The sequence below is a fragment of the Syngnathus floridae genome, chromosome 4 (assembly GCF_059516105.1).
Source record: "Syngnathus floridae isolate MCC-2025c chromosome 4, RoL_Sflo_1.0, whole genome shotgun sequence".
NCBI classification, from domain to species: domain Eukaryota; kingdom Metazoa; phylum Chordata; class Actinopteri; order Syngnathiformes; family Syngnathidae; genus Syngnathus; species Syngnathus floridae.
The window spans coordinates 12,367,361-12,377,182 of record NC_142416.1 but is presented as its reverse complement, the minus strand read 5'-3'; the positions used below and the strand labels follow the sequence as shown (position 1 = coordinate 12,377,182).

The 9,822-nt window shown below is 41.0% G+C and overlaps 2 protein-coding genes across 2 annotated transcripts; both read left to right on the top strand.

Annotated features, from left to right (window-relative positions):
- The first annotated feature begins 35 nt into the window (after positions 1 to 35).
- Positions 36 to 4,197, top strand: LOC148399182 (nucleoredoxin-like protein 1). The gene is made up of 4 exons (XM_088374886.1): positions 36 to 1,140; positions 2,557 to 2,819; positions 2,910 to 2,999; positions 3,090 to 4,197. Exons 2-4 carry the CDS (start codon positions 2,584 to 2,586, stop codon positions 3,364 to 3,366), a joined length of 603 nt encoding a protein of 200 aa, XP_088231012.1. The 5' UTR covers positions 36 to 1,140; positions 2,557 to 2,583; the 3' UTR covers positions 3,367 to 4,197.
- Positions 4,198 to 4,546: 349 nt separating this feature from the next.
- On the top strand, positions 4,547 to 6,444 carry LOC148399181 (nucleoredoxin-like protein 1). Its single transcript, XM_088374885.1, has 3 exons — positions 4,547 to 5,076; positions 5,636 to 5,725; positions 5,833 to 6,444. The coding sequence occupies exons 1-3, from the start codon at positions 4,754 to 4,756 to the stop codon at positions 6,161 to 6,163; spliced, it is 744 nt and encodes a 247-aa protein (XP_088231011.1). The 5' UTR covers positions 4,547 to 4,753; the 3' UTR covers positions 6,164 to 6,444.
- The last annotated feature ends 3,378 nt before the right edge of the window (positions 6,445 to 9,822 follow it).

Genomic DNA, 9,822 nt, shown 5'->3' with positions numbered 1-9,822 from the left:
GTGTCAGTTGTTTGCAAATGATGCTTTTTTTTTGGATCCAAGAATATTTGATATAGAGTCACGTTGATATTTTCTTTGTTGCTTTGGTAGGCGGCCCTGCATGGATGGCGAAGCGCTCCATCAAACCGCCTCAGTTGTGATGATGTCAATATGAGTCTTTTAATTAGTGCTTGCTGGTGCATGGCTGCGAGCACACAGGTGACGCCAAGCTGCAGTCGGCCTCTGTTACTTCTCATCCTTCACTGCGAGTCTCCTATAGTCACTCTTCACTTGTGATCTATGACCGTGCAAGCTCCTGTGCGCTTTCACAATATCTGTATCATCCAACAAAATGGCTACATGTAGTCTGACCGCAACCAATTAGGAGCATTGATGTGTTTGTGTTCCCTGTGTGTGTTTCTGTTTCCACATACAACTGCAGAGGTTTATGTGAGCCAGACTAATCCTATTAGATCTCTCTCCTCACCTCTATATTTAACTCAGCCCTTTCTCTGAGATTAACGCAGGTTAGTTTTCAGCAAAAGGCTCCACAGATCAATAATCGCTTTTTGGCGGTGGCGATAGAACTGCGCCGCAATCAAACTATTGACTTGTGCAGTTCATTCCTGTGACGCCCTGCATCTTGCCTGTCACATCATCTTGATAAGAGGATGCAAAAAGAATCATTGTCATGCTCGGAGGGATAAATGACTGACATTGGTAATGAGTGACAAGCCAGGTAGCACGGTGTGGCGATGTGAGGAGATTGTATCTCAGTTTATGTTAAAATGTCTCTTTTGGCTTGTGTCTTGTCCTCGCCCTGTCAACCAGTTCATCCCCTTTCTTCATCCTTGTTGTCCTCCCTTCTTCTGCTGAAGTAATAAGATTGCCACTCCTGAGCCGGAGTTTTTTAGAGTCTACACAATGACCTCTGCTCTGCTAAATTACAGCACGGACACACCCACTTGTAATCTCCGTCTGTAAATCCTGCTGTCGTTTGAATTCCAAGCACCGAGCGAAGAGACGAGACTCTGAAAGGGAAAAATAAAAATGAACCGCGGTGAAAGGGAACAAGGTTGAGGAGGAGAGTCAACAAATCAAAGATGAATACAAAGGCTTGGAGGAGAAAGTTGGGCAACATTTGAGACAAGGAGATTCAAGGTGAGGTAAATTACTTGTGATGTATTCAGCTGCCACCACACGTACAAAGATTGATTGCCTATTAAATTAGCTATTAACTAAACAAGGCAGTGGCGCTAGTATATCAGAGCAGGATCAATGAGCTTCAAAAAGTGAACCGGATGATTGCAAAATTACTTTTCCAAATGTAAGATTTAAGCTTTGACCTCTCCGAGTCGTACAGTAAATCCCCTTTTCCAGGCAATGTCCAGCTTCCAACATATTTCTCCTCTATCAGCCTCGGATGTTTCAGCACCGAGTCGGAGTCCCAAATAGATCAGCTGAAAGCCGGAGCGCCAAATCTAATTTGTGAGGTTATCACTGTCAATTCACAACCTGCAGTGACTCCTCCGACACTCAAATACAGGCTGGCCGAGACAGATAAAGTACATTTCGGAGATGTCGCCCCCAACTTTATTTCTACATCAGAGAAGTATTTCTTGTGTGGTGTTTCCTCCATCCAAACCATAATCCCAATTCCAAAAGGCTGCGACCCACTATAGATCGTAACACAATAATGCCGACATTAAGTAGCATTGCATTAGACTGGAGTGGAGGTAATCAAGAGGTCAGGAAAGTACTTTACCTGAAGATACTAAGATGTATTATCTAATTTTGGACCTTTATTTGTGTGTGTATGAGCAACATGGTAGCGCAAAATAATTCTTACCCACTATTGATGAGTTTCTGGTTAGTCAGTCAACAAACAGCCAACATCATCAAACAAATATATTGCTTATGTCATTTCAAAGGTTATTTGTAAGACTCCATACTGACCCAGTAGACCTGATGAGACGATTCCTAACAGAAAGTCTTGAGGCAAATTGTCAGAGCCAGAAGTGTATTTATCTTTTAATTATATTTTCCATGACTATACTTTCATTAAAATAAATTTCAGAATGAAATGACTGGAGCTGGCGAAGTCAAGAACGTGACATCGTTATCGTGCTTAAATACGAAAACAAAATAATCATCAAATACTTTTGCGTTTTCGGGGTCATCAAACACATTTCAGGAGTCACAATTTAGCAAGTTCGGCAAAATTTATTGTAGAAACTCAAAGTGGCTCACTATATAGCAAATATTGAGTTTATATTTTTATACAGTAATTGCTTGTAGTTCATTGAGGTTTTATAAAAAAAAAAAATTCAAGTGAATTGGTTACTAATATCTAGACTTAATAAGAAACCAGTTTGTGGTTTTATCCTCATGGGGTGTGCACCATTGTCCAAGATATGTGTCGTTGGCTTGATGATGTCATGCAAATGGTTCAAATTTGAATAAATAACATTCAATAACACAACACATGTATCTGACTTTGGATAATCTCATCATAAGAGTTGACATTTGTGTAGCCAATGCAACGTAACTGTAAAAATGAATTTTCTCTCTCCCCAGAGGAATCTTCTATCCTTCTATTCCATCATGGTGGACTTTTTCCTCAACCGATGTCTGGTGGAGAACAACTGGGACCAGGATGAGCTCAACACTGAGCGGGAAATTGTTGGCATTCTGGAAAACCGCATCCTCATGCTGCTCTTTGCGTCGGCAGAATCTGACAAGTGCTGGGAGTTTGTGCCTGTTCTCAATGATTTTTTTAAACGACTCAAAGACCCGGCTTACATTGAATATCCCAGACTGCTGGCGCTCATTTACATCAGGTCTCTGCCTGCATATTTGCTTGTTTATACGTCTTCACACAAGATGAGCTCATGTGTATTCACTAGAACATTTCATTTCCATCCCTGCAGTTTAGACCAATCAGAGGAGCAGCAGGGAAGATTTCTCAAAGAGATGCATAAAAAGGTTCTGTTTCTGGCCTTTGAGGACCCGTACCGGATGTAAGTGGGTTGGGGATCATCTTTTTTAATACTGACTCAACAGGTTGCAAATGATTTTGTGTGTAATTTAAATGTTTAAAATATATTTAGGGAACTCCAAGCCAAGTTCAAGGTGAAAGATGTCCCTACCGTGGTGGTCCTTCGTCCAGATGGCTCCGTCCTGTCCCCGAATGCTGTTCAAGACATTTATCGTTTCGGTTCCGAGTGTTTCCGCAGCTGGCAAGAATCGTCAGAGCTGGTTGAAAGAAGCTTCATGCTCAACGAGGAGTTTGACAACTTGAATATGCGTAGCGCCACTGACCCTGTGAGGAGGCTGAAATACAAGACGGATGACGACAAGAGGAAAAAAAGATGGTGGAGGTTGTAGGGGAGAGAGAAAGCTAACAATGAAGAAAGTGAAGGCATGGGATGCAAAGAGAGCTGTAAAGGAACATTGAAACAACAAAGGGAAGGACCAAAGAGGAATACGCACTTCCTCTGGAAACAGCAAAGCTTATCCAGTTTTGTCCTTTTTATTTGTAGTCCATAAAAACAGTACTAATCCACATGATAAGTGAGAAATATCCAACTGAAGATGGTTGCAGCGAAAGGTCTCCTCTTCAAGAGTCCACAGTTGCCATTTTGAACTGATTTTCTTCTCTGGTGTCTCATACTTTGTAGGGACTGCCAGCTATGCTGCTAGGGAATTGGGGCTTTGTTTGAAGAGATCACTTTTGGCCCCACAACTTGAATGTAAATATTATTTGCCAGGGGCGCCGTCAGTGACGAGCCCGTATTTATTTACTACAAATAATGTATCTTTGTTCATCTACCAATGCCAGTGACATATAAAGAAAAACAGAACTATTTATTTTCCACTAGATAGTAAAAGATACACGTGACCTCAGTATCCACTTTTGGTGGTGTGCCGTGAAATGATTTCTAATATGTGCCTTGACCCAATAAAGGTTGAGGAACACTGCTTTAAAGGTACTAAGTGTACTTTCTGAGCTTTATCTTAAAATGAAGATCTTTTCCATTCTGTTAGAAGTTACTTGACTGACAAGCTTGAGTACACTTAAACTTCAGTCTGGGAGGGAACCAGAAGATTGTTCAAATTCTTCATCCAATTGTAAAATTTCAATACCTTGTTTTTCCCACTGTTGTCTACTCATACTTCTCGTAAAAGTGTGTTACTGCTGCAGTGGTACTTGTATCATACGTGAGTTTTTGGGAGGTTTTTTTTGTCCGTGTGTGCGTGTTCTAAAATATAACAATGCCCCCCAATCCCACACATATATACGTATGTTGTATATGTATATCCCACCAAACTCATTCACACATTATGTCCCTCCCTCTGTCACCTTACCTCACCCCGCCCTTCCAGACACAAGGGAGGAGATGCAGTGCTAACAGACACGCAAAAAAAGAAATTGGAGCGAACAGCAATCAAGGTGCGGGGACATAGTAGGTGAGGGAATGTGATTTGAAGAGACAGACTTGGGAATGATTCAAGTACAACTCGAAAGAGGAGATAAGGGGCGGGGTGGGGTGGGGTGGGGGGGGACGCTGTTCTCTTTTTGGATTTGCTAGTGTGAGATAGAGGTAAGCAAGCATGAGGATTATCAGATTTAACAGCAAGCGAGAGGTGCTCATGTGATTAATGGGAGCTGTATGAGAATGACAGCGAGGAGACTCATTAGTTCATTTCAAAGACTGGCATTGAACTATGCAACATAGCCATCCGTCACTTTGTTTCCCCTTTGCCACGTGCTATGTTGCATCCTTCTTATGCAGACAATAAAAGAAGCACCCATATATTTTTTGGGAAGCTTCAACACACCGACTCAAGACAGTTCATGATGGTGGACCTGTTTGTCGATCGGGTCCTGGTGAAGAACAACAGGGACCAGGATGAGCTGGACACTGAACATGAGATTGCCATTCGCCTACAGAACCGCATCCTGATGCTCTACTTTGCTTCGGCTGTATGTGACCGATGTCGAGAGTTTGCGCCCAAACTCAGTGACTTCTTCACACGCTTGACGGATGAGTTCTATGTGGATCGGTCTGCTCAGCTGGTCCTCCTGTACATCAGGTATAGCCGATACAGATACGGTATTACCAATCCCAATGAACATTTCAACAATTCATCAGCGAAAGATATGTTTCATCAGGTTGTATGCGTAGAACATAGTGCAATAACCCCATGCAGACTTTGGAAATTGGAAATTAGAAATGTTGCTGCTCACCTTATTTGTCAATTGACAAATGACATTTGACCTTTGTTCTCCTAGTGCATACTACGTCTTTGCATCCGAGCCGTGCACGAGATTTACATTGACATAAACATCGCCGTTAAATTGGTGGCCGTGATAGTTGAAGGATTAATGTCTAGTAAAGATTTTTAGATTTGTTTTAATATGATGAAATTGCAACATGGTGACACAGTGACAGGAAAAGTCAAAAGGCGGGAACATCGTTAATCTAAGAGTACTAAAACATCAAAGTCTGACAAAAATTTAGGCCGGCGAAACTATCTGTTCGGCCTGGGCCATGCTGGGCTTTGCAAAACCCCTACCCCCTCCAGCATTAGGTTTCCCATCCTTGATTTAGAGTATTTAGTTAACACGGGTGTTTTGTGTTTTGTTTGTGAGTTTGGACCAATCGGAAAAATATCAGTTCGACGTTCTCAAACAGTTGCCCAAAAAGTGCCTGTTCCTCACTTATGAGGACCCCTACAGGAGGTAAGTGGTACTAGCCAAAAGACTACATATCACATCCTGCTGCTTAAGATGATTGTAATGTAAACACACCCAGCTGGCTAAACCTATTTGGCATTGTATATCCACAGGGAGCTGGAGGACATGTTTAACATCAAAGAGCTTCCCACAGTAGTGGTCTTACGTCCTGACTGTTCGGTCCTCACCCCAAACGCAGTAGATGAGATCATCCTCCTCGGTCCAGAGTGCTACCGCAACTGGAAGGAATCGGCGGAGCTCCTTGACAGGAACTTCATGATCAGTGAGGACTTTCAGGAGAAGTCCATGCGCAGTTTCACCGATCCTTTGAGAAGACTCAAGTACAAGGTGGAGAATGAGAAGAAAAGGAATGAGACAAAAGGATGGGGTGGAGATGTGGGGGATCATGCAGAGGTGGATCAAGGAGGCAGCTCACTATGGTGATAAGGACAGTAGCAACAAAATATGATGATGTTGCCACTTTAACTAATATGGATTTGTCACATTGTTTTGATTTAAATGGGATTACAGCCACCCCCGCCCCCCAAAAAATCCGTGTACCATCCAAAATTGGACAATAACTTGTCTGTATGTATTGATGTATACTTATAATGTCGCACAACACCGTCACATGCAGTATGTAATTTGAGATAAAACTGCATTGAATTGCTTCACTGGTGACACAAATTGTTTCCAATGTACTGGAATTAAAAATACAAACATTCGGGGCTGTTTTGAAATGTGCCAGTATTTTGCTTCACCATTTTTATTTATGATTGTTTCATGCTCTGCTGCAATTCTAATCACCTCCTTCCTGTCAGCAGTCCAAATCTCATGCCATTGTGAGTCGAACTAAACCGCAGTTAACGTGGCTTCTCTGGAAATGCTTCTAACAGTGTTTCCCATCCCTTATTTACATTAGAAAACGGCACACCACCAAAAAACAATGTTACAAAAATGTGAAAATAATTATGATCTTAGTCTTAGTTTACAACCACGGTGCTCAAACTTGGCCTGATTATTTGTGTGCCTCTACGACTCTATTTGGCAGGGACGTGCGGTCAGAGGAGGCAAGGAAGGCCACGCCTCCCTGTCATCATGAAAAGGGGAAAAACAAATTCAATTGTTTTTATCATAAAGTCATTTTCCTCTTAATTTCAGTAGTTTTGTAACATTTTGAACCAAAATCGCAGAATTTTTAAAGTTATTTTAAAACCGAAGACGATTCGCTCGGAGGAGCCAACTTGCTGCCTTGCCTCCTCTGAGGATTGCGTAATGACATGGCTGCCTATGTTGACAGGCGATGCAATTAGACTGCCCTGTCTTTATGTCGCTGTTTAAGTGTTCAAACACTGTGGCTATATTAACTAATTTCCGTAGTTAAGATGATGTATACAATATCTAGTGTTTTTGTCATCTGTCTGTAACGTCGTGTTTCTAGATGAACAAAACGGCTTTGAAAAGAGACCTTACGTAGGCTACGAAAAAAAGTTTCATAAGTCCCCCTTATTGCAGGGGGTGCTAGTGATCCTGGAATGCTTCATGCGCTTACCTGTAGAATAAGAGATCTCCAATTCAAATTTACAGTGAACAGCTGAGAAGCAGTCGTCCATTTATTTCGTTGTACATTCGGGTTTTTTCTCTCTCCCGTTTTTACATTTCGTTTTACAATGGAGGATTACATATCCAAACGATTTTCAACTATGGATTTTTGGACGAAGCAGGAGGGGTCATCAGTAAAGGAAGAGCAACTCCGGAGTTAAAAGGTTTGATTCGATTTGATTTGAACGGGACTTCGGAACGGAGTGGTACGCACGATCGAAATCAAGTTTTTGATTCCATGTGCTTTATTGAGTGTTTTTATGTGTGAATTCTGCAGATATGAGATTTTAATTAAAGTAGTTCAAATCAAATAATGAATAAGCCACTCTAGAGCAGCATTCCCCAACCTTTTTTTGTGACACGGTGAAGTGTCGGACAAATTTCTTTTGGGGGGGGGGGGGTGACGTCAGTTCCTCCCCAGTCATGAACCTCACCGCACGTCACTGCTATTTGGCATTATTGTTTGGCCTTTGATACTGGATTAGTGATTGAATGCATTCTGTCAGATGTTTCAACTGACTTCACAACCCCCCCCCCCCCCCTACATACAAACATACAAACAAACCCTTATTTGCTCAGATACAGACGTCTATTGATGTTGTTGAAATGCCAGTCTGATGAGTGTGATTACATTGCTGTCTTACTGCAGAAATGGCTTTGCACGCTCTTCTAACAAGACTCCGTATTGATTTGCTAGCCACCAATTATTGTAGTCAGTAACGTAAAAGGCTCCAAACAATAACCAATGCGAATCTCACTTTGGCTGTCATGTTGCTTGTGGGGAAAATGTTCCTATTGCAGGTTGTGGAGCCGTAAATGGGGCAGAGGTATGAAGAATCATGTTGAAGTGTGAAGCCACCCATTTGCATCATCCAATCAAAACATGTCATGTTTAGTCTGAGATCTGAGACAGCGATGAATTATTCATTGCCATTAGGATAATTTTGTCAGTGAATGTTGTGCTTGTATGTTTATCCGATGAAGTCGGGCTCCTTTTTTTGGGCTACACAAGAGGCAATCAGGTTTAGTCGGAGTCTCTTGTCTATGACTTTCACATAATTAGTGCTTTCCTATTGACTGTGACACATCTTCCTTCAGGCTCAGGTCCTCATGTTTCCACACTGACGAGGATGATGGTGGTGGTGGTGGTACTTCAAATTGCTTTGCAACATTTCCTGATCTCTCAGTTCTGAAAGGCTTTTCACATTTCTCACACTTTTGAAGATTGCTACGCTGCCATTAATGCCTGTGTGTTGTATTAGTGATTGCAGGAAACTCAATGAATAACATACATCTGCAAGGGCGAGAGTCACAAGATAAATTGGTCTCATTTCCATATTTCAAACCATCTGTTATTGTTGTCGTTACACTTTTGATGAATGCAAACACAATCTCTCTCAACTCTTGCCAACCTCAAGGTCATGTTGTCGTACTATTGTTTTTATGATTGGTTTCTTGATTGAGGTTATATCCCAGCTTGCTCCCAAAGTCAGCTTAGATAGCCTCCAGTTTACTTGGAACTCCAATAAGGACAACTCAAACAGAAAATGGTTGGATGGGGAAAAAATGTTATGAATATAAAAGCGAGTCCAATCTAGACCAGATTGTAATTTAAACAGCAATTTTAGTGTTACATTAAAAAAATCTCATAAACTCAGATTCTTACAATATATCCCTGTCAACGTTTCAAATTGGGTGCCATTTGATATGCATACCACTAGGTGGAATTCTCAAACCTCCAAAATCATAACATTTGAGGAGTCATTAAAAATAGTAATTAGCCATTATCAACACTAAAGATTAATTTGTAAAGAAAAATAACACCTATACGCGTGGACTGGCCAGTAGTATTAAATCTGCGGAAAACAAATATTAAATTTAAAGTGTGACATAAGATTTTGGCCCAATGCCCTAATTTTTAGAACCTTAGGGGCAGGGGGCAGTGTTCCATCAGCTCCATTGATTGGTGCAGTTTTTCTTTCTCTCCAATATATTAGTATTCATATTTAATGCACAAAAAGCCAAAGCATGACATTTTAAATGAATGTGGCTACATTTATAGCTATGAATGGAGTCGTTTCTTAACGCTAGTAGCCTCTGATTTGCTTGGATTTCAAACCAGAAATATGATCTAGACTAAAACTGTCATCTTCATAAAATTTTTATGAATACTTAAAGGCAATGCTTGGTCGTTTTTGTTGGACTTGTACATTGGTGCACTTGAATTTTGAGTTTCATTTTTTTTTCTAACTTGTTTGTTTACCCTGCAGACAATTTCTGTCCAATGCTGGTGGTACTTGAGAAAGAATTATTATTTGAGATGGTAATTGTGTTCAAGAACTACTTTACAAGTACAGCTTCAGATGAACCAAAATGCAGCTAAAATGTTCATATATAAAAAAAAAATAGTAAGTTTGATTACCTGTGAAATAGCAACAAGTCTGTACATAAAGCAGGTTTTGCGTTTCATGACGATTTCATGTCTCCGCAGCAGTTTGTTC